Here is a 25,545-nt window from a genome sequence, read left to right as displayed (position 1 = left end):
CCCAAGCTGCATTGATCTCTTTTCCAGCTAACCCCTCATTCCATGCTACACCCGCAAGCTCTTTCCTGAGCTCTTCATGATCACCCCCCCCACACACACACACACCTATAGTTCTACATATACCCTTTTCTTACAGAGGTCCTCACACTGCTGGCAACCACCCAGGTAATCACCTCATTGTCACTCCCACCAATTGATGGGTGATTTGACACCTCATTTATAATTAAATCCTCTGATGAGATGACCAAATCCAAGACCCTCAATCCTTGTGTGCCCTCTGTTACATACTGTCTGAGGTAGTTATCCCTCAAAAATTCAAGAAACTCATTTTCTTTACTTCCACTTACTATTTTATCATTCCAGTCTATATTGTCATAATTAAAATCGCCCATAATGATCACTCTTTTCTTATTTGCTTGGCTAATTTGATTATACATTTCATAGTCACTACCATCCACATTACCTGGTCTATAACAACATCCAACCAAGTATTTCATTCCATTCACCTCTATCTCACACCACACTGCCTCAAAGCCACTGGCAATATTTCCCTCTTGCATCTCTACTTTGTATGGACATAACTCTTTCTCTATCATCAATAGCACTTCCCCTCGCTTTTTTATTATTATTTAGGCCTACATGGAGTCAAAAGACTCATCGCAGGAGTTCCTTCCTAGGAAACACAAAGTCTATGAAGACTCATCGTGGGAGGTCCATTCTAGGAAACACAAAGTCTATCATATCAGTCCTTCTATCCTCACGAAACACATCATACCCTTCCATCTCTATTCCTATCAGGATGTCATCCTCATCTAACTATGTTTCACTTATTCCAACAATTTTTGGGTGAACAGACTCAATTAGTGCAACCATTTCATCTGCCTTGTTTCTTACACTTCTAGCATTTGTATACAAACACAACAGCTCATTCCTGGATCTACAGCTAGTTCCACTGATACTACTCATTCGATGTGATCTCTCTATGCTCGAGTGAGGCCATTTCCCTTTCTGCTTATTCATTTTAGAACCCTCTTCAATTCAAACTGTTTCCTCTTGATCCCAGGTCATCGCATTCTTTTCCTGTCTGCACATGCTCTCACATCCTCTTGGAGTATCCACCTTTCTCACGCTGTGTACTCCTGTTCATCCTGAGCCTCCCCGTTTCCCTGTTCCTCTTGTACATCCATTCTCTCATTTTCCATACTCATGCCACTCACTCCCTCATTCATAACCACCTCTTCAATCTCTCCTGCTCTTCCACATCACTTCCCACTTGATCTGATTCATTCTCTGTACTCACTTCTCTACCTTCCAGCAGCAGTCTCTCCAAGTGACTCACACCATAATCACTCAAATGCAGTCCATCTCTCTCCCTCTCTCTCTTATATAGTTCACTATCTGTGAGAGTCGTGATGGATTTGTTAAGGGGTGTTCTTCTTTCAATAATCTCACTGCCTTTTATAATAAAGTGACAAGAGATACAGGGGAGATGTTTCTGCACTTGTCTAGAGGGACCAGAACAAGGAATCAACCCTGTAACTTGAATAAAGGTGTGGTTAGGAGGAGTGTGGGGACTAGATTTTTTGCTTGGAGAGTTGTGAATGAGTGGAATGGATTGCCAGTCAGTTGTGAGTGCTTTGTCTGTTAATGGGTTCAAGGAGAAGTATGATAGATTGTATCTCCCATGATGAGTCTTTGAACTCCATGGAGGTGCCTGTATTATAATAACAATAATACTGTAGGAAAAATAATTTAACTTTTGTAGCACACCTGTCTGATAATGCTGCAGGTCATCCTGATTCTGTTGAGGACTTGAATTAAATGTGAAAATTTACTCTTTTTTTTTAACCAAACAACTTCATTAATCCACCTAATGAATGGAGTTATTTCAACTTTTAAAGCCTATTATCATACATAGACTTTCAGACAGGCTATTGACACTACAACTGAAGATTCAGCCTTTAGCTGAATTTTGGAAGAAATATGACAGAGCATGCAATTGAAAATATTCAAGCATCATGGCAGGAAGTAACAATGAGTAATATGCATGCAGTATGGCAGAAACATTTACTGCACTATGCAAATAACTTTGCAGGATCCGAATCAAACATAAATGGAGTTATAGAAGAAATAGCTGACTGTGAGAATGTTGACAATGCTGCCATACAGGAGACTAGATATGCAGCCAAAGAAAGTTAGTAAAGTCAAACTTCTTGATGATGATGATAATAATAATAATCCCTCCATCTTTTATCTCCCAAACTCTATAGATTGCATGCTCTTAATCTATTCCTTATAGCCAATTTTCCACAATTATTTTTTTACTTGCCTTTTTACTATCAGGTAAAAGGGCTAGTTGCAGATCTGGTTGCTAGTTTTGAAGAGCCACGTTTCAACATAAAACTGTCTTCGAATTCTTCCATCTGGTGATCTTAAGGTTCAAAAGCTTATTCTTAGCCACAATAAATTGGATCACACCACACTCATTTCACATCTTTTAACTTATTTAAAACCTCCTCAAGAGCCACTATTGTCATCATTACCTATAATCCATGTTAGCTTACATTCTCTGCAAATAACTGAATATCTCCCAGCAGTCCACAGACAATATCTTATAGCTTGTAAGTTAAGCTTTTTGATTCCCATTGTATATGCTTTAGGAAATTTTCCATAAAGTTTATTCTCTATGAAAAATTTAACTGAAAAATAGCTTTAAGTAATTATCACGAATAAACATCAGAGATGCTGCAAGTAATGTATATTGTACTGCAGATACACTGCACTTCAAATTATGTTATTTAAATATTACCTTGCATCCCTTAATAAAGAATAATGTCATCTAAGAAAAGTATTCTTACAGTTCCGAGAAAATAAAAACAAAAAAATAAAATAAACAAAAATCAGCAACAAAAACACATTTTTAAAAACTTTATGTCGTTTGTAAGGTTCAAGTAGAATTATAACTGCATTGTTTATCTACTAAATACTGCTTTGCTTGAAAAAGCAAAACCTCTAAGATAATGACAGTAAGGTATACAAGAAAACAAAATAAAAAATAAAATAAAATAAAAAACCTCTCACCTGTGATGATGGCATATCTAGTATGCAAAAGATCTGCAACATCCCTCACTGTTAGGTGATAGCCAGCTTCTTCCATTGCCTCATCTGAAAAATAAATGAAAGCAATTCTGAATATATTATTTTTCTCAAAAAAAAAAAATAATAAATAAATAATAATTATAGAATATACATCCATAAAATAAGTAAATAAATTAATATTTGTCAAAAATACTCTGTTCATTATTTTCAGTTAAAGACACAAAAATTATTATTATTATTATCATCCCAAGACCATATGGAGTCAAAGACTCATTTAGGAGGTCCTTTTGTCATACACACAGCTTCTCATACTGTGCCTTAAACACACTCAAATTCTCTGCAGACACCACATTCTCAGGCAAGGCATTCCAATTATGCACAACTCTGCAAGCAAAAAAAACCTGCTTCCCCCCCCCTGCACCCACTCACACACATTCCTCATGCAGCTTCCAGGGATGACCTCTGGTTCTCCCCTGATCTCCCACCATTTTCTGTAAAAACTTCTTCAACATTGATCCTATAACAACCCCTTACCAACTTGTACATCTCTACCATATCCCACCCTCTTCCTTCTATCCACTAGATTCTGTAAATTTCATCTTCTCAACCTTTCCTCATATTTGACATTCCACAGGTCAGAAACTATCTTAGTCAGTCACCTCTGGACCCATTCCAACATTTTCTCATGCTTTTGAAAACCAGGTGACCAAATCTGTGCACAGTAGTCCATGTGTGAACTAATCAGAGCCTTATTCAATGGAACAAGAATATCCTTACTTCTACAAGTCAGTGTCCTCCACATCATTCCCAGAATTCTTTGCATTGTCCTCAGAATTTTGGCAATGTGCCCCTTAAATTTCAGATCCTTATCCACTATCACCTCCAGATTCCTTATTTCCTCCACCTCTAACAATATACCCCCAACAAGCATAAATTCTACATCCCATTTGTTTCCCAAATTTTAAAAGTTTACATTTTGCAACATTCAAGTCACATCTCCATTTCCGTGCCCATTCACTCAATTTATTCAAGTCTTCTTCTTGTAAGGCCACACCTTCAAGGTCAACATCTTCTCTACTCTTCATGGTTCATCCCAACTTTGCATCATCTGCAACCACTGAATATCCTAATCCAAATCTTCCAATATCATTAACATATGAGTTAAACAGCAATGGCCTTAAAACAGACCCTTGAGGCACACTACGAGTGAGTTTCCTCTTCTTGGATATTGCTCCCCCATACACAACTTGCTGATACCTATCAGATAGCCAGTCTCTGATTCAATGCACTAATCTAATATACAACTCCATCCGTTCTAGTTTGACCATCAACTTATCATGTGGTAATCCATCAAAAGACTTTGTGAAATTTAAGTATATTATTGTGTATTCCTCTCCTCTGGTCAAGGAAGCAATCACCTTATTGTAATAAGTAAGCAGATTAAAACATGACCTCCCTTTAGCAAATCCATGCTGTCCATCAAAGATAATACCACTGTTGTCAACCTAATTCTGGATGATAGTTCTCACCAGCTTCTCCAACAACTTAACCACAACATCTGACACACAAATAGACCTATAATTTAATGCCTGAGTTCTATCACCTCCCTTATGAAGCAGCACAATCTTGTCCTCCTTTCACTCCTTTGAAACTCGACCAGTGCAAGACATATTAAAAAAAATATCAAGGCAGATGTCAACTCCCCGGAACAATCCTTCAGAATACGTGGTGATATATTATCAAGTCCAACAGCCTTACTAACATCAAGTTTGCTGAATTCCTCATACACCTCTTGCTCACTTACAGTCAGTCTCTCCTTCCCTTCATTAACTGCTCTCAATCTCTCCATGATGTCACATTCACAAGAATGAAAGACCTTTATGAACTGCTCATTAAGTATCTCAACTATATCTTCCACAGTAGTTGTCTTTATACCATTTTCTCCAATCAATATCACCTTTCCGTAATCATTCTTTCTTTTGCTGGCTACATATCGAAAGAACTTCCTAGGATTATTTCTGGCTTCATTAGCTAACAGCTGTTCATACTTTACTTTTGCTACTCTTACCAACCAAATCACCCTCCTTGCCTGGTCTTTATAATCCTTATGGAATTGGTTATTACCACTTCTCTTATGCTGCTCCATAATGCCTTTTTTCTCTGTATCACATGCTTAATCTCTTCATTCATCAATTTAAGACCTACCTTATTTAACCTTCTGACCCTTCAAAATACATTTAGACACTGCTTCTACTAGATAGTTCTTGAATATTCTCCAAGCTGCATTGATCTCTTTTCCAGCTAACTCCTCATTCCATGCTACACCTGCAAGCTGTCTCCTGAGCTCTTCATAATCACCATCTTTGTAGTTCCACATATACCCTTTTCTCACAGAGGTCCTCACACTGCTGGCAGCCACCCAGGTAATCACTTCATGGTCACTCTTACCAACTGGAGGGTGATTTGACACCTCATTTATAATTACATCCTCTGATGAGATGATCAAATCCAATACCCTCAATCCTCGTGTGCCCTTTGTTACATACTGTTTGAGATAGTTACACCTCAAAAACTCAACTCATTTTCTTTACTTCCAGTTGCTATCTCATTGTCCCAGTCTATATTGCCCATAATAATCATCCTTTTCTTGTTTGCTTGGTTAATTTGATTATACATTTCATAGTCGCTACCATCCACATTACCAGGTCTATAACAACATCCAACCAAGTATTTCATTCCATTCACTTCTATCGCACACCATACTGCCTCAAAACCACTGGCACTATTTCCCTTCTTGCATCTCTCCTTTGTATGGACTTTATTCTTTTTCTATCATAAATAGCCCTCCCCTTCCCTTTTTATCCTTTCTATCCTCACAAAACACATCATAATCTTCCATCTATATTCCTGTCAGGATTTGTCCTCATCTAACCATGTCGCACTTATTCCAACAATTTTTGGGTAAACAGACTCAATTAATGCAACCATTTCATTTGCCTTGTTTCTTACACTTCTAGCATTTATATACAAACACAGCAGCTCATTCTTGGCTCTATAGCTAATTCTGCTGACACCATTTATTTGATGTCTTCTGCATGCTTAACTCGAGCCATTTCTTTTTCTCCTTATCTGTCTTCAAACCTTTTTCAGATCCTACTGTTTTCCCTTGATCCCAGGTCATCCACTTCCCTTTTTGTCTATACATGCATTCACATCCTCTTGGAGCATCTACCTTTCTCACGCTGGGTTCCTCTGTCCACCCTGAGCCTCCCCATTTCCCGGTCTGTCTTGCACACCTGTTATCTCATTCTCTGTACTCATGCCACTCACTTCTTCATTCACAATGACCTCTTCAATCTCTCCTGTCTTACTCTCTCATTCTTCCACATCACTTAGCACTTTATCAGATTCATTCTCTGCACTCATTTCTCTACCTTCCAGCAGCAGTCTCTCCAAGTGACTCACACCAAAACCACTCAAATGCAGCCCATCGCTCACTTCATCCTTCAAACTCATTCCCCACATTAACAAATTGCACTCCTTTCTCCTCACACATTTCCACTAACATATCATTCATTAAATTAATACATAACTTGATCAATTATAAGATTTAAATAATGCATATAGGGATAGATGATAATCACTATAAGAAAATTTGGGTAAAATAATGTGGTTAATTATTATGAACAGGAAAATTCTCATAGACAGGCTTATACGTTGGTTATGCATTTCTAAATCACTTAAGGAACTGAACAACATAGATCCGAATATAAACTAACCAACACTCCAGAATCAAGTTCACCCTGGAAAAAGAGGAAAACAACAGCCTCCCTTTCCTAGATACACTAGTCACCCGCCAGCCTGATGGAACCTTGGTTTTCTCAGTTTATAGAAAACCCACCCATACAGGCAGATACATTCACCAACAATTCCCCCCCCCTCACAACAATATGGAGTGGTGAAAATACTATACAACAGGGCTAAACTAATCTGTTCTAATGACATGGCCCTAAACACTGAACTAAATCACATCCTCAACACTTTCTCAGCCAATGGCTACCCCCCCCCAAAAAAAAAAATCCAAAAAATATTAAACCTACAAACCACAGCCCCCCCCCTCCACAAAAAAAGATTATTCTAAATCCATCGCCATTCCCTAGGTCCAAGGCACCTCGGATAAAATTACCAAAATTTTAAAAAAACATGACCTCACCTCCTGTTACAGGCCTTACAGAAAATTGGTATCCCTTATCTGCTCCACCAAAGATCAACCACTTCCCCTAGACCTACCTGGTGTATACCAGGTCTCTTGCAGTTGTAAACTGTCTTACTTTGGCCAAACAGGCAAGACAGTGAATATCAGAATTTCTGAACAAAAGGACTACATCCGGTTTCACAAGCACAGCCATTCTGGTCTTGCAGACCATGCTCTGGATACGCGCCACAGAATAGGGTGGAAGAAAGCTACAGTAATATACTGTAGCAAATAAAAATTCGAAAGACTATTTATGGAATCAGCCTCAGCCCTAAGAAACTCTCCAAACTTCAACAAATTTGGTTGTATGCGACTGCCCCAAATTTGGGAGGCATACATCAGCAGACCTTCAGCCCAACAGCCAAGAACACCTACTTAGCCTGCTAGAGGGCACTATAAGGACTTCTAGGAGAACAATAGCTTCATCTCTTCATTCTCAGTTACTGTGTTGTAGTGCCTGCGTGCACGTGCCTTTTTGTAAGTTCCTTTTGAAAATGGCAATGTGACGTTGCCGAAATATCGGAAATATTTATTAAAGTGTAATTTAATTTATATTCGTATCTATGTTGTTCAATTCCTTAAGAGATTTAGAAATTAACAGGAAAATGTTGGTAAAATAAATTGACTGAATGATTAAGAACAGACCAGAATCATAGAGAAGAGACCAGAGGAGAGGAAGGAGATTAATAAAAGTAGAAAATGCATACGGTATATCAATTATCATGACATCTGGATGAGAAAATAGTAATGGGACTTTTGTAGATGAAATATCACCATGTGGTAAAAGAAAGAGAAGGATAGGCATCTTGATCTTACCCTTTAATTATCATCATACCACCATGGAGCCAAAAGACTCATTGTAGCAGTTTTCACTGTCACACACAAAAAAGGTCATCAAACTGTGCCTTAAACAGACCTCACTACACTCTCAGGCAATGCATGCCAATATAATTTCTTGTGGAGTACAATTGTCAAGCTTAATCAGTTCATCCATCCATTTCCCACCCATCTTACTTACCTGGTAGTTGATTGGAGCTAAACACATTCAATCAACTACCAATCAACTATTCAATCCATGCTTGTATAGCTCTAAGCTGTCTCCAAAGCCTTCTATAATCACTAGCCTTGCAGGTCCATATATATCCTTTCCTCACAGAAGACCTCATATGGCTAGCCACCATCCAGGTGATCACCTTGTGGTCATTCCCACCAACTTGAAGGGAGATTTATTATATCCATTTACAATATCATCTGAAAATGGTCAAATCCAAGCTTAAATCCTCATATACCCCTACCCTTAGTGCCTTAGATAGTTAGCCCTTCATCCACTTAACAAATTCATTTTTTGTCCTCAGATGCCATCTCTTCATTACAATCTAATCTATATATCTTTTTTTTTTCCAGCCTGTAACTTTTCCCCATTGCTGGGGTAAAGGCCTCTCCTGTTGAGGGAGGGTAAGGTCTACTTCTCCCATGGTAACCCACTCCATCTTGGGAGAGTGTTTATTCACTTGTATGAATGAACGTATGAAGGTGGAAGACAATCACAAACATCCATGCCTAGGTGGGATTCAAACCCACAACCTCTTGGCTGGAGAGTGGATACGCTAACCACTTGGCCAACCAAGCCAGCTCTATGTATCTATATAACCATAATTTCAGTCATTTAATTCCTACTAAAATTAGAAAAATATCACCACTACTTTATATGAAGATCAAAATAAATTTTTTGCTACCAGGCCAGTGATAGAATTTTAGCATGTGTGCTCTTAGTGGAATTGTGCTGAAGCAGGTGATTTTAATTTTAATCAGGATATTAAATGCAGCGAATGCACTTTTGCACTAATCTTTTTGTCTATTGAGTAGCAATAATACACTTGAATACCAGCCTGGTTGACCGAGTGGTTAGTGTATCTGCTCTCCAGCTGAGAGGCTGCAATCCTGCGTAGGCATGGATGTTTGTGATTGTCCACTCTCCCAATATGGACTGGGTCACTATGGGAGTAGTAGACCCAAAAAACTCCCTCAATGGGAGAGACCTTCACCCTGCAGTGGGTAAAAATATAGGCTGTCAATTTTTTTTTTTTCAATATACTGTGAACATGCTAGCATATGTTGGTTGAACATTTCCTAACTTTTTGAAGAGCCATATCTGTTCCTCCATTTCCATTTCTCAGAACAGTTTAGGAAAATAAATTAAATAAATGTAATTTTTTATTCCACATAAGAATATGAAAATTAAATTACAATATGCATGGGTTTTTTTCCTCTCTCCCTCTTTCTACCTTTCCATTCAGAATTCTACAGAGTATTTTATAAAAAAGAATGCTCTAAGTATTTTGTATGGTAACCTCAGCTGTGACTGGTACATATTAAAATTAGGAACTTGTTACAAACACATCAGTACAACAAATACTATTATTGGTCTACAGAGACATTTCTAATTGGTTACAATCACTTCAATCATTTCTGAATCTGCACTGAGTTTTTGCATTAACAGGTATATATGAGATCTGAAAAAGTTTCTTTGGAATTTTACTAAACTGCAAGTTCCAAATCAGAAACCAGAGGTGTTTGTGCTCCACAGAGAAGAAAGCAGTGTGAAAGTGACAGACTAATATTTATCCATTAAGAATTGATAAATATATATTAAAAATAGATAAACAGGAAATATGTGATGCATCAGAAAGAAAAGGTTAAGAATCAGTAATCTACAGTTAGTTCTTGGCAATTGCAAATGCCTGGTTCAGTATCAGGAAAGCAGCAAATAATATTCCAATTCATAGAAACAAAAGTTTACCAAGCCAGTTAAAGAAAGTGTGTGTGTGTGTTCATTCGTTCGTTCGTTTGTTTGTTCTCTAAACAGAAAAGAAAAAACAAAGAGCCTTCTTGATAAAAAGAAAGCTAGGGTCAACCTCTTAATCCATCTTATGGCATGCTTGGAATTTTCTGCTCTCATATTTGCACATTCAGGAGTCTGTGCAATTGGTTACTGAGTGCTAATGTCTGATATAATACTCTGCATGAGACATTTCAAGAAAAGTGATAACTGACTTTGCTGATTATTTCTATCAGTTATGGAAATTGGAAAAAATAACTAAATAAAAATAAATTATTTAACACTTTTCCAGACTCAAAGGAAACTAAACGTACTTTTTCTTTTTTGAAATCAGCAGGCAGCCAGTTCTCAACCGCACCATGATAGAGGTTGAGTACATTCTCATGGCATGATAGATAAAAGGTAATGTCCTAAACGTAACTAGTATGTATTTGTTTGTACTCGTGTATTCTATGGTTGTTTTTGTTGAGCTGCTGGATAAAAACTTTTTTTTTTTCAGAAAAAACTGTTGAACAGCATCAAAGGTCAACTGTAGAATCAGGTGCAAAAAAATTTACAGAAAGAAAATGGTCTATTTGGTGACTAGAAATAGACCTATAAAATCTACCTTCTTCTTTAGGTCCTAGCACCCATGATGCTAGCACTAAAGAAGAAGAAGAAGGAGACTATTATGAGGCTACTTTGAAAGAAAGTTCTCTAATTTTGATGTTACATGTACAGTCAAGATAAAGAGTTATTATTACTGTTCAATTTGTAGTGCAAATTAATTATACTAGTAAAATAATGACAATAATAAGAAGAATAGTGTGTCTCTGTTGAGCAGTAAAGAAACAAATTAGACTAGTTCTGTAAAATTAATGAATGACATCTGTATGAAGCAAGTATTGTTGGATCTAATTAATTCTGTAGATTAAATAGGTCAGATAAAGGATAGAGAAAAAATTTAAATAGGCCTAAAAACAACTGAGAGGTGATTCCAAAATCCCATGCTATGATCAGGAACACACACACACAAAACAGGTACTTCTCCAGGTACTCAACATTTGTTCAGCAAAACAGGCTAACCTGCTAAAGAACACATGCAGTACAAACACACATACACACACACTGCTTGGAAAGAAGTCAATGCCCCCCCCCCCCCATGAACAAGGTAAATGGTGCCATGTAACGAGCCATGTTTGTAGCCCGTATAAACTAGAGGAATATGATTTCACGCAATGTGTCTGTGTGAAATGGCTGCAAGAAAGGAACTGATGGAATTTGAAAGAGGTGTTGAAGAGGTGAAGAAGGGGAACTGATGAAATTTGAAGACCTATCTGTTTGGCAAATTGTTAAAACCTGGCCCATTCCAGGTCAACAGTCAGTGATACCATACTGAGATGGAAGCACAGGGAGTCAACTGCAAGTGCTACCTGCAGTGGATAACCTGTCACACTCACCGAACATAACCGTAGGGTGATACAAAGGATAATATGTAAAAACCACCATTTCCGCTGACACACTGAATGCAGTTCTAGAACACAAATTTGCACAAAAACATTCAGAACTAAGGCTCACAACATGGATTTCCATGGAAGAACAACAATATGCAAGCCCCACAATACCTGAACACAACACCTTGGTTCATGTCATCTTCAGTGGTGCAAAAGAGCATGTATGGGATGTGGAAGTTTGGAAAGTTGTGTTATGGAGCAACAAATCATGCTACACCCATTACTGAGCAGATGGACAGTGTGGGTGTGGCAGGTGCCTGGTGAATGTCTCTGGTAAGAGACGTTCACCATGTCAAAATAATTGTGGTATGCCTGAGTTAAGGAATTACTGTCACTTGTCTACAGAACCATTTCATGGTTCTGTAGGTTCTGTAGAATCACGGGTGTTATATCCTGTGTCCGTGGCAGTTCAATTTTTGATGAAAGTAGACCATACTTGATGTAACATTAGGCCTTGATTTTTATTGCATTGTGTAGGGATCCTAAGCATTTACAAGGCTTCTTTAAATTTTCAAGATGATTTTCTTTAAGAAGGCGAACTCAACAGACCTGATTATTTGTCACACACATAAATTCACCATGAGAAACATGATTATAACTAAATTGCATTCAGAGAAACAACTTGATCAAAATGAAGAGACAAAACTTTCTTGTAATTCACGATAACAATTATTAAATTATGCAGAAAATTTATCAGGCGTTCACAATAATATGATCATACTGACCTTGCTATTGCTTCTGCCTGGTATCTCTACTTCTGGGCCTGGCTCCCACTGAAGAGACCTCAATAAAGGTCAAAACTAGTCTGGGTAGTGGCCCTTCCCTTAATGCATAGCATTATACATATCCGCAAGAAGATGTGTTTTGCATTATGAGATACTGAGATAGGAGTGATATTAGCTTGGTCCACCTTTGCTACGAGTTGCCTGGTGTTGTACTACCTTACCTGAAGATATTTTCAGGTGCAATTTTCAGGAGGTATGATTATAATATGATCATACCTCGACACTTTAATAAAAGATTGCAGTTTTAATGCCAGACTCATTTAAAACCGGTGACAAACGCGATTTCCTAAAAGTGTGTCAAAAAAAAAAAACGTATGTAACAAAGTCAATGAAACAAACTGGAACCAAAGATTTCTTGCTTTATTTTAGTACCAATATTTTATAAGATATCTGACTAACGAACCACTGAAACCACTCCCTGGGGCTAAGTTTGGTAAACAAGGCCATGCTTTGTATTCATTATGCTCGTCGATTTTCCATGGTTTCATTGTTCTGAAGCTAAGTCATGATATATCGTTTTGGTCTGGACCTATGATTTTATTTTATCACTATGTTCTTTTATAACACCTTCGTATTTAGGCTGTATATAAACCCAAAGGTCAAGTTTAGTTGGCTAGAGCTGATCGGCACTTTATACTATCGAAATGACGAAACATCCGAATTATTAAAAAGCGCTGACTGTAATAGCTACCCTCCAACAGATTTACTGCAGAGGGAACATTATAATTGAATAGTACTTTTAACTTGGACTTAATATCATCTTCATAAACAGAATGGACTACTAACTCCAGCTTCTTAATCTCACCCCAGCAGTTAAGATAATATTTTGTTATAGTCTTAATTTAATGACATCGCCAACTTATATATACTCATGGAAAGGGTAAGAGAAAACGTTTTAATACAACTAATTTTTATAACAAAAAAAACTACCAAAAATTTTTCGCTTGATTATTTAAATTGATTATTACCAAACGGAATTTAAAAAAACATCCTGCAGAAGCATTGATTTTTTAACGATTATGAATCTGGTATTATTATTATTCGTGACACCTCCAAGGAGTCCAAAGACTCATCGCGGGAGGACACCTACTGTACAACTCTCCTTCTCCACTACTACACAGAACCTCTACTACCAATCACCTACATCAACACCATCTACTGCCCACAACCACCACCACAGCTAGTATTTTTTTGCCTGTAAATTGCGTGTGTTCTGAAGGGCCAATATGTCTGTATGTTGGATGAAAAACCCTAGTTTCCAAGAGGAAAAACCCTGCTGCCTCCGTATGAGATCGGCTAACTCACCTTCAATTGAAAAAGTCCATATAAAGATTCCTCTCGTCATGACGAGAATCGAACTTAAGGTATGCATAGCATCGCATCGTATGTCGGATCTGGCTCAGAGGTGGGAGAAGAAAAGCATTTTTTTCAAGCTGGACATTAACGATCGAAACTACTTGAAGATTTAACGCACCATGGGAACTATGGTGGCATCGATATGACAATCTCAAACCAAGAAAGGTTTTAAATTGATTGTTGTTGATGAGATAAGCTTAGACGATGCGATAATCCTGCTCTAGAGACCAAAGATATAATTTTTTTCAAGCTTCAACTTCAATCTCCAACCACCAGGAGGAGGAGTAGCACATTGAGAAATGAAAATCATGTAGGTTGTAAATAGTATTCATGAACATCAATGTCATAGTGGGATGCGAACTCACAAGGGGAGAGCAAGCATGTGTTATCCATTCTGGCAATAATTAGGATAACAGAATATAGCAAAATCAAGGGCGCATTTTGAATCATAATTAAATATATATGATCATGAGGATGCTTCCAGTTTATTAGCATATATATCCAATCATTCACCGAATCTACTGCCTCGTAAGACACGGTATCATATGTGCGATCTATGCGACATAAAGCTGGTAGATACCGAATATATGGGGGGGGGGGGGGGAAGTAGAGTTAGCGAAAATTATAAAACATAAAATTCAACATGACTGTAGGCCAATAGCCTAACCCAGTGTTTCTCAACATGGGGCGTACCCCCCCCTCCCAACAGAGGGGCAATTTGAATATTTTGGGGGACAATTTGAAAATGTACATGTACATATTTATACATATTTAGATTATACTTTTTCAGAACTTGGCTGACTATTATGTTAGAGGGGCGGGCATCAAAATCTTTGAGACGTTGAGGTTGGGCATCAAGATCTTTGAGACGTTGAGGTGGGACATGATCCAAAAAACGTTGAGAAACACTGGCCTAACCTGACTCTCAGAGCAATATGATCGTCGGCACTACACGTCGGTGAAAATATAAAAGAAAGTAATACTTTGTTGGGTCACGCACTTGTGCCTACAGTGTACCAAAAAATAATTCAAAAGCGATAAAGCATCCAGCCAACAATAGTTCTGTGATTAAGTGTGAAACCGTGCAAATGGATGTTGACCAAAAGCGGTTAATATTTTTACAGGTTTAGAAGAAGAAGAAAGGTGGAAGAATGATAACAGCCAGGTCAGCGGAACAGCACCCATGAAAACATCTACGCAATAGGCAAAAACGTGATGGACTGAGCGTGTGAGAGATGGATCATCCATTGAAAAGACTGTCCTCTTCTGGACAACATCAGGAATTTGAGGGGGTTTATGGTGCACTGCCAATGGGAGAATAGTATTTTTAAGGGTGGGTGGATTAGGGATATTTCTTGCGGGAAAGAAGATAGGATCGTATTTCCTAGGTACTGAAAGCAGTGGGGGAAAAGAGAAACAACAACACAGAAAAATGCAGAAATAAGCTCAAGTAGATCAAACATGAGAACATAAGTATAAGGAAACAAAATAAAATAAAATAAAGAATGAAAGGAAACATGGTGGATAACAACAGCACAGAGCTGGAATTTGATACAAAATTGAAACCCCTTCAACACAAGAGCACCGGAACAGATGGAATCTCAAATGAATTATTAAAAGTTGGAATAGATAGCTTTCTTGACAAACTAGAAACTTCCGAACAGAATTCCCATCACGGAAGTTGATTATCGAACTACAAGAAAATTAACATCTCTAATGATCCCAATCCCCGATACCAGTTTATGATCATCAGCTAACCAGCATATTTCCAAAATACAATACTACTGAAAAGTCAATAATAGAAAGGATACTGCTGTTGAAAGGCATATAAAAACAAATCAATTCGGTTTGTCCAAAACAAAGGATCTATAGGTATAATACCATCATATCTGAAGAAAACTTTTTAATATATTAAAGTCGGAACTGAAGAAAAAATAAGAGATATTAAAAACCACTACCCAAAACAAAACGCAACGGGCCTCATTAGGCGTTGGAACTACGGTGTGTAAATATCAGGAAATTTGACAGGAGGTGCCTGTTATCAGCAGTACCCTAACATGCGGGTATCATGAAGAAAACTTCTCTAAGGAAAAGAGAACGGGTGTGAATGTCGATGGAATTAAGATAAAGGCTACAAGAGTTGTAGATGACAAGGTCATCACTCCCAAAGCAAAATGACTTGCACATAATGACCTATAATCTACACAGAACAGCAAACGTATGTGGAATGATAAATAAATACCATGAAAGACAAATTAACCAAAATGTATGGTAATAACCAAAATATCAAAGAACTTAGGTCTAATTACTGAAAACAATAAAATTTAACAAGTTCTGAAATTCAGATATTTGGAAAGTCGAATCAGAGACAATGACAAGCACTCAGAAGAAATGAAACCAAGTATAGCCATTAGTAAATTAGCATTCGTAAGCAAAGCTGACTCATTGAAACAAATATAAATAAATCCTAGGAAGAGAATACTAAACTCCTACGCATGATTGCATTATGCTTCAGAAACCTGGAACACTGACCAAACGTCACCCGATTTTGACGGCATAACAGATCGAATGGACACTGTACCCTCTCTTCAACAAACAGGTTGGGTTTGACACTACCACCGTGCTTCTTAGAGGCCTTAAATACAGTAGTTAAATACAGACGACATAAAATGACGTTTGGTCTCCACAGCAGAATTCCCGGATTATCTAGCCCTCAGTCCACCAATGATACTGGATAAGATTCACATTTTTTTTAATAACCATGATAAAGACTGAAAACTTTCAAGATGTGGTGTGACAATAGTTATTAATACATAATTTTACAAAGAGCAGAAGAAAAGAGAAAAATTCTCAATGATATTCAGATGAAAAGAATGATATAGGACATAACCTAAAAAAACATAACTGTTTGGTCTTCACTATAATCGAGGAGCAGAAAATGAAAGAAGACCACGAAGAAGAGCATTTTTTCACCCAAGTGAAAGAAAATACAAGAAGGGCGACCTATTCAGAGACAAACACCAAGCAAATGACAAAAACTGCCTTGGATAAGATGATAGATGCTTATTAAAGAAAAGTTAAATCCTTCCTGTACTGAATTTTGCTTGGGATGTAAAAAAAATGAAAAATACCTAGTTACTTCTGCTTGATGACACGCGCGCGCGCGCGCGCGCACACGCACACGCACACACACACACACACATATGCACAAAAAAAAAGATGATTGCTTGTCTATTGTAAATGTTCCGGAGATCAACCTGAGCAAGTGGTTCCGGCGAGAGCGAAAAAAAAAAAAAAAAAAAACTTTCTGTTAATACATAATGGGACTTGTGTGCACACAAATATGTACGAAAAGCACTAAAAAAAATCCTACCAAATATAGAACGATGGATGCAAATCACAGTTTATCTTCTGAGAAAACAAGACAAAAATTGAAAAATAGACCAACCACGTGAGGTCGTTTCCAGATAATAAATCAATAGCTGTCACCACTTTCGCAGTCGACAAGAGATTGAGTCTAGCTACTACCAGTATGGTTAAACATACATTTACAGTATTCCCAGATAACTGTTTTCTTCTCTGCTTCACTGTGTAAACAATGATATAAGTCTGTCAGAAGCCTTGTATCACTGTGTACATAGTATTCGGGTTTCTCATCACCAACTCAAGTCGCGTTCTCGTTGGTATTAGTATTTACGAAAGGCCAACTTGAATTTTCCTATATGACAGTTATTAGTAGCTAACATACTTAAAGCATTTTATTAAATATATTAAAGTATTGGCTCATATAGCGCGCTAAAATATCACTAAAAGAAACGATTTGTTGCATTTAGCGATATTTCATACCAACCATTTTTTAAAAAAACCTACATGTGATCTACATGGAAACACAAACAAAATGGGTTAATTTCAACAGTATTTACTAATTTTAATTCATTTTAGTTGTTTAAAATTATAACAGTACGCATATGATTACAATGAACTAGTTGTTTTAAGGATACTTGCGACATAAGACTGAATGATATAATCACGTAATCACAAGAAAGATATTTATTTAACCAAATATTTCGGTCTGGAAATAGCAGACCATCGTCGGTGGTATTACAAGAACAGTTTAAAAAAAAAATATACAAGCTAGAATACTAACAATAGATCGTTGAAATTAGAACATGCCGCGTGATGTTATATCACTAAGTATGAAACGAAATATTTTGAAGTAGAAACATGATTGAATTTGCTATAAAAAAAAAAAAAAAAAAAAAAAAAAAAAAAAAAAAAATTAATGAGTAATCTTGATTAGGCTTTCCCAGATTTTTGATATAGATATGCAGTCATTACGATTCAGGTTGGGATGATGGAGCAAGGCCTCCACGCTTTCCTTGAACAAACGTTCGAACCTATAACGGGATCTATGTAAGAGGCGCGTTTTGGACCAAAGGATGCTGTGGTCAGTTTCAATCCCGTGTTGAGCCAAACCAGACTTTTCAGGTTTATTGTGAAGAATGGATGATTGATGTTCTTGGATTCTTTTTTCAAGAGAACGTCCAGTCTGTCCAAAGTAAGAGAGATCACAGTTGCAAGGAATTTGATAAACTCCAGGAAGAGATAAAGTTGAGCGTTTGTCTTTAGGAGAAGGAAAATGAGAAGACAATTTGTTAATAGGAGAATACGTAGCTGTTAAATCATATTTCTTCAAAATTCTTGCGATAGGTTCTGAAATACCGGAGATATAAGGAATAGGTACTCGACGTATTGAATCTTTGTTGTTTTGTGGAGGATTATAAGATGTAAGAAGACGTTGAATACTTTTTTCAGAAAAGCCATTGAGTTTCATGTGTTGCTGGATAGTAGAAACAGGAATTATAAAATGTCTCATCAAAAGAGCCAAAACTAATTGTTCTACTTTTGATTATCTACAGAAAGAACTTTCTACTATCCAGCAACACATGAAACTCAATGGCTTTTCTGAAAAAAGTATTCAACGTCTTCTTACATCTTATAATCCTCCACAAAACAACAAAGATTCAATACGTCGAGTACCTATTCCTTATATCTCCGGTATTTCAGAACCTATCGCAAGAATTTTGAAGAAATATGATTTAACAGCTACGTATTCTCCTATTAACAAATTGTCTTCTCATTTTCCTTCTCCTAAAGACAAACGCTCAACTTTATCTCTTCCTGGAGTTTATCAAATTCCTTGCAACTGTGATCTCTCTTACTTTGGACAGACTGGACGTTCTCTTGAAAAAAGAATCCAAGAACATCAATCATCCATTCTTCACAATAAACCTGAAAAGTCTGGTTTGGCTCAACACGGGATTGAAACTGACCACAGCATCCTTTGGTCCAAAACGCGCCTCTTACATAGATCCCGTTATAGGTTCGAACGTTTGTTCAAGGAAAGCGTGGAGGCCTTGCTCCATCATCCCAACCTGAATCGTAATGACTGCATATCTATATCAAAAATCTGGGAAAGCCTAATCAAGATTACTCATTAATTTTTTTTTTTTTTTTTTTTTTTTTTTTTTTTTTTTTTATAGCAAATTCAATCATGTTTCTACTTCAAAATATTTCGTTTCATACTTAGTGATATAACATCACGCGGCATGTTCTAATTTCAACGATCTATTGTTAGTATTCTAGCTTGTATATTTTTTTTTTAAACTGTTCTTGTAATACCACCGACGATGGTCTGCTATTTCCAGACCGAAATATTTGGTTAAATAAATATCTTTCTTGTGATTACGTGATTATATCATTCTACAATGAACTACATTTTCCTCATTTTCGATACACCTATAGATCGGGGCATGTATTTATTTTCTTATAAATTTTATTCTTATGCAGCTATAGCATCGACATTTAATTAACAAAAAGTGAAATTAACTAACGAGAGAAGGGAGAATAAAACCTTTCGATTTAAGTTTCAAGGATTTTTATAAATCCTTTGCTTCATTCATCGTCCAATAGTAAATACGGCTCTATCTTCTCTGTTTTAGAGGTTAGAGTGGCAATGAATGCAACCCCCCCTTTCACACACACACACACACACACACACACACACACACACACACACACACACACACACACACACACACACACACACACACACACACACACACAGACACCTGATAAGCATCTAAACTATCCTCCAATGGAGATGGAAATGAAATCGTCATTTTATTTATTTTGCTTAAAAAAATAAAAAATTAAAAAAAGATGACATCAGTCATGTTCATGAAATGCAAAGGATTTGAATAATTTGAAATTGAATGTTCAAAAGCAAGGAATTAAATAAAGAAAACTATTAATGCTTTAGGAAATGCTGAGAAACCACCTGCGTGACATCTCGCGGATAACAGTATTACTAACAACACCAATGGGCCGCTCCATAGCGCATTCGAAAGAACGACAATGTGCGATTGAACAAGACCGAGATTCTGATCCAAGTATCTTTCAATCGCTCATCGTGACACGCGAAATATTTGTAATACTTGGTTCATTTAAAGGTGAGTAATATACTTGGATATCACACAAAATGCCAGAATTTTGCGTCCTGGAAACAAACAAACAAAATGGCCTGTGAATCCATACTAAATGAACAAGAAATTACCAGAATTTCTTGTTCATTTAATTACCAGAAAGCACAACGGACTTGGAAATGCAGTGAACTAATTAGGTAGTCTGAGGAGCTAGGACCTGTTAGGAACTGCTACAGCTGGAACCGAGAGAGGTCTAAGGAATACAGTCAACGAACCAATCAACTAGCCATGGAGATTTCGCAGAAACACTCGACATTCTAAAGGCAGATGAATTACTGGAATATTCATTAAGTGCATCATTTCAGTAGAGTGAAGTGGATGAAACGATTACGATATAATTTCAGGATAACTACCACATAAAGGAGAATGAAATTTCAACGTTATAACAGATTGTATCCCGTCATGACAAAGAACCACCTAGGCACTGAAGAGTTTTTTCAATCGCTTATTTTTTCTTTTTTAAATATAATCAAAAGGCGGATATTTTATGATAGCAAAGACCTATACAGTTTTGGAGATCTGCTTATCTGTTATTTATTTCGAAAACAACTCCTGTTCGAATTTGTAGGCCTTTGTAATCATTGTATTATGCTCTTATTTCTCAATCTGTCGTAATCCGCTGATCAGGTATGTCAGTCTCATGGAGGTGAGAGAAAAACTTGAAAATTCGTTTTTCTCTCTCTCTCTCTCTCTCTTCCATAAAAGAGGTAACAGTCAGCGAAAGAATTAGATAATCTGGTCCTCGTAACGTAAGTTGCTTCAGATGAAATTCCAAACAATTCCTATCCCTACTCCACGAAAATGTGCTATGACTTGGCCGAGAATGGCTAAGGACTTAAGACATGCATGGAATCACCAGTCCTCTTTACTTACTAGACTCTTAAAAGGAAACGTTTTCAAGATGATGCGGATATAGAACTAAATATGCTATTTCCAAAAAAATACTGCCAGAAATGCATTAAATAACAATCGCTGGAATTGTGATATACAAATGCAATACAGTAATTAGGAGGTTAACTAAAAGTAATTTCCCGACCTACAAAATCAGGAATATTTTTGATCGGCTCTCTTAACGCATTGTATAATTTTCAATCCTGTTGATTAAAATGATATAGCTGATAATTTACTGAGGACTTTTTTTATCACTTGTTAGATAATACTATTTTGACTTGTTTGTCAGCATTAAATGTACTCTACAAAAAAATTATACGATCGTAGATCCTCGCTTATGATTGACTGATTCGTTGAAATGAGAATGTCAAGCTGCCACCTTCTTTCCAATAGGTGGCGTCAAGAGATGCCAAATACCCTGCATGTTTGTAATTTGATACTGTTAGTAGTTTCCGTATAAATAATTCAAGACATTTTAAATCTGCTTTATTCTGAGTGGAAAAAGTTTTAAAAACAATACCTCGAGGAAGTCAAGAACTCATCGAGAGAGGAGGGCCCTTGAAGGTGTAATTCTTTGGTATGTATCATATCTCTCCTTCAAACCATTCATCGAAGACGCAATCATAATATCCACATTCACTCAACACACGCCATGGAAAGAATCTGGATCTTCCATGCTTCCTGGCCACATCCATATTCAGATTCTGGTAATGTCCTCGAGTTCCACTCCCCTCTTGCCATGAGTGCAAAATGTCCTTTGTACTCGTATGTATGCTATGATATTCCGTCACTGACTTGTATGTTTCTCTAGTATCTCCACTCCTACTTTCACTCTAATTTTTGATAAGGAAGACACAATAAAAATCTAACTATGATTCCACTGTTTCCTTATCCTCATGGAACTCAAGTGACCATATCTGAGCACAGCAGTTAAGAAGTGTCTTACCTTACGCCTTAATGTGCCCTCCAAATTATAACTCACTATCCACCAATAATTCCAGGTCTCTCGCTTCATCAACTATTTGCAGAAAACTCCAAAAATTGATATAATACCTAGTATGCAATGGCTTCAGTCCAATGCATAACACTGCATCACCCGCATATAATTGAATGTTTCTCCTCCATACTACCAGGATTGGTCCAAGAGTAGAACCCTGTGGTACACCATTAGTCACCCTCATTCTCATAGACTCAGTTCCTGTACATCAGTCTTTGATATCTTGTCAGATAACTACTCTCCAATCCACAGTCACAAGTTTGTTTTGCATACCCATCAATTTGAGTTTGTATACCAAACTCCTGTGTGGAATGCATTTATAACAATACTGAAATATGTTTAGGCAAACTTTAGGACACAATTTCGAAATGTAAACAAGTTTAATAAGTCAAAATATTTATAACAGCATGAACTCTTGTCAGCATTGCAACCGGAAATGACGAGGTTAATCAATATAAATCAAGATAGTGTTTTTCCCCCATAAATGAATGTTTTGATTCGGAAATTATTGAACGTGTTTTCTGAAAAGCAAATAAATTTCTCCCAGAATATCAGAAATCATCCAGTGATTTATCCCATCAATAAATCAAAGGAACCATCTTTATCGAAAGAATTAATGACTTTATCTCGCTTTCTTTCTTATCCTCTTCGCTACAGAAACAGTTCCAGAAAGAAAAATTAATGAGTCACACATTGATAAGAAAATATCCTCCAAGTAAGCCTGACACAGCAAGAATTACTTCAATGCATCATATACACACTGTGTTTCTCAACTGAACAAATATAGCATTGTAAAGTGACCCAATAGCCAAACAAATGATTTGTTATTCGCATTAAATAGCGACTTTGTTCCAAAGATAAATTAATCTACGTTCTATTCTCATATTCAGGAACCCTTCGAAAGTCTGTTTAACGAAAGCCCATTGCAACTGAACTATGCACTTATATAATTTGTAGCTATGTATACGTTTAATTTTAGGACTTTTTTTTTAATAAAATCTTTGAGCTATTTTAGTTTCTTCTGAGATACGTCTTACATAAAACAGTACATGTACTTGAAGCCAAACTCACCAATCCACTCTTACAAAGAAATTAGCAATGTAAAAACCGGAAGCGGAACGCATAACAAAAATCTTTTCTTCTTCCTTTCACGAATCTAGGCCAGATGGCCTGTTACGGTCTCGACCCAGAGTTTCTTCACTTCAGTCGGCGTCTATTTCTTCATCCTTCTGGTCTGTAATGTATCGTCTTCCTGGGTAATTTTTCACTCGTGTTTGGTTCGATTCTTTTAACGTCCTCATTCCTTTCTTGTCCAGGCTTCACTTCCATATAATAACTATGCTGATTCAATAAAATATTTTTGCTAATATTTTGTGAAAAAATATACATTCATAGTCTGCTTGTGTGTGTAAGAGAGAGAAATTAATGCTGGTATTTTTATTTTGTTTGTTTCGTTTATTATTCAGTTTATTCTAGATGTTTTATTTATTTTGTTAGACGCCGGAAATCTGGAGATCAATTTTTTCTTTATTATTATTAGTTTGATACAGGGACACAATTTTATTTTATAATTATTGTTGACTTGTTCAATTATTTTACTGTTTTTATAACTTATAAATATTTATAAATTTTATAAATATTTTAGTAAGGATGGGCTTTTCCTTTGAATGCCGTGATTTTAGGGGGGGGGGGATCAGAAAAACTGGCATATTGTTTGGTTTTATTAATATACTTTATATACAGCTTTTTCTATTACTCTCAGATCTTATCCTCTTCACTTGGTCATCTGCAGAAGAGTAAGGAATATAAAATAAAATCTTGTCAAAAGCTTTTCATAATCTATGAAAATTATCTTCCTTTCTCAATTAGTATTTTAAGAATGCATGTAGGATCCATGGAGGAGTTTCCTTTTCTTTTCAAGAACAGAGTTGATTATATTCTGTTCTTCGATATTTTTGCACATATTTTATAATATTTAATAATCTTATTCCTCTTCAGCTTTATTAAAAATTAGTCCATTTTTAAAAAATTAGAATCACAGTTTCATGGCTCATCACGGTATTTTACCTAGTGCTTTTAACAGCAATGATATATTTTCTTTATGAATTTTCTTTGGTTAAATTTATATCCTGCATATTTTATAAGTTCTATTGGGAATTTTGTTTTCTTCTGATTATTTTCCATTTCTTTCGATGCTTCACTCTTTTAATTCTGATTATTTCCTTGCCAGAGTTTATAAATAATAATCTATCCATTGTTGGTGGTCTACCTCTCCAATAACGAATTTTTTTTTTTTTTGTTTGTTGTAATAAATTTATTTTATGTGAGTGCTCATTATCATTTGATTTTCTTTTCTTTACACAATATAGCCGTTTTGTAATATTTCCTATTACTAAATGATGACCTGAATCAATATTGTAACCTCTGTAAAACCGTCAATCATTTATTATATTTCCAGTTTATTATTAAAATCACGCAGCTAATTACTTACTTTTGATCTGTAGCAACCTAGGTAAATTTACGAGCATCTTGATGTCTAAAAAAAGATATTCATTATTTTTAAGTTGTAAAATGCAGAACCTTTTAATCATTTTACTATTTTCCTAAAAAAATTTTATCCACAGTCTGCCATAACAGATTGTATTGATTCAATGTGTACTTTCACATTAAGTCATCTGCTATTAATTTAAAATCATTTAGGTTTATGTTATCTAATATCTTTTTAATAATTTATAAAATTCACTTTCGACTACGACATATGTTCTTATAATTGTCAGATAGCCTCGTTTTGTTTCTGATAATATTCATATCCTTGTTTCTGATCATCTTTCATTTCAGTAATACCAAAAATAAATAAAAATCACAAACATACCACGATCCAGGTATGGGAGGCAATGAACTTAAGGACATTGTTTCCTCTCTATGCAACCATCCAGCCCCCGATGACTAAACGATCTATGTTCCAAGGCGATCAAAAAGATATTGTACTTCTACTATACCAACCCTGGATAAGCAGCCTACTCTTGTTCAAAAAAAATATGGGCGACCGGCGAAGGGCTGGTAGCTTTAAACAGGGTTACACCCTTCGTGTAACCCTGTTACATGAAATACAAATTCAAGTAAATAACATCCTCGTGCATTTTGTAAAACAAGGAATAAACAAATTTGCAAAATCAAAAACTAAATGAGGCCATTAATGAAGTATCATAATATGCACCAAAATATAGCGTCTATTAAAAAAAAAAAAAAAAATCAGTGATTGCTTTCTGAACAGTTTTTTTTTTC

The 25,545-nt window shown here is 36.3% G+C and overlaps 1 protein-coding gene across 1 annotated transcript in view; it reads right to left on the bottom strand.

The window, feature by feature from the left end:
• The window catches only part of LOC150094948 (guanine nucleotide exchange factor DBS-like), a 500,966-nt gene that overhangs the window by 466,626 nt on the left and 8,795 nt on the right, over positions 1 to 25,545 (bottom strand). Inside the window, exon 2 of the mRNA XM_090411335.1 lies at positions 3,082 to 3,165. Coding sequence (XP_090267461.1) covers positions 3,082 to 3,157 — 76 coding nt within the window. The 5' untranslated portion in view covers positions 3,158 to 3,165. The remainder of the gene's footprint in view (positions 1 to 3,081; positions 3,166 to 25,545) is intronic.

The sequence above is a fragment of the Typopeltis vanoorti genome, chromosome 21, assembly GCF_054136105.1.
Source record: "Typopeltis vanoorti isolate ZY-2024b chromosome 21, IOZ_Tvanoo_1.0, whole genome shotgun sequence".
Lineage (NCBI taxonomy): Eukaryota > Metazoa > Arthropoda > Arachnida > Uropygi > Thelyphonidae > Typopeltis > Typopeltis vanoorti.
This window is presented reverse-complemented; position numbering and strand designations above follow the sequence as displayed.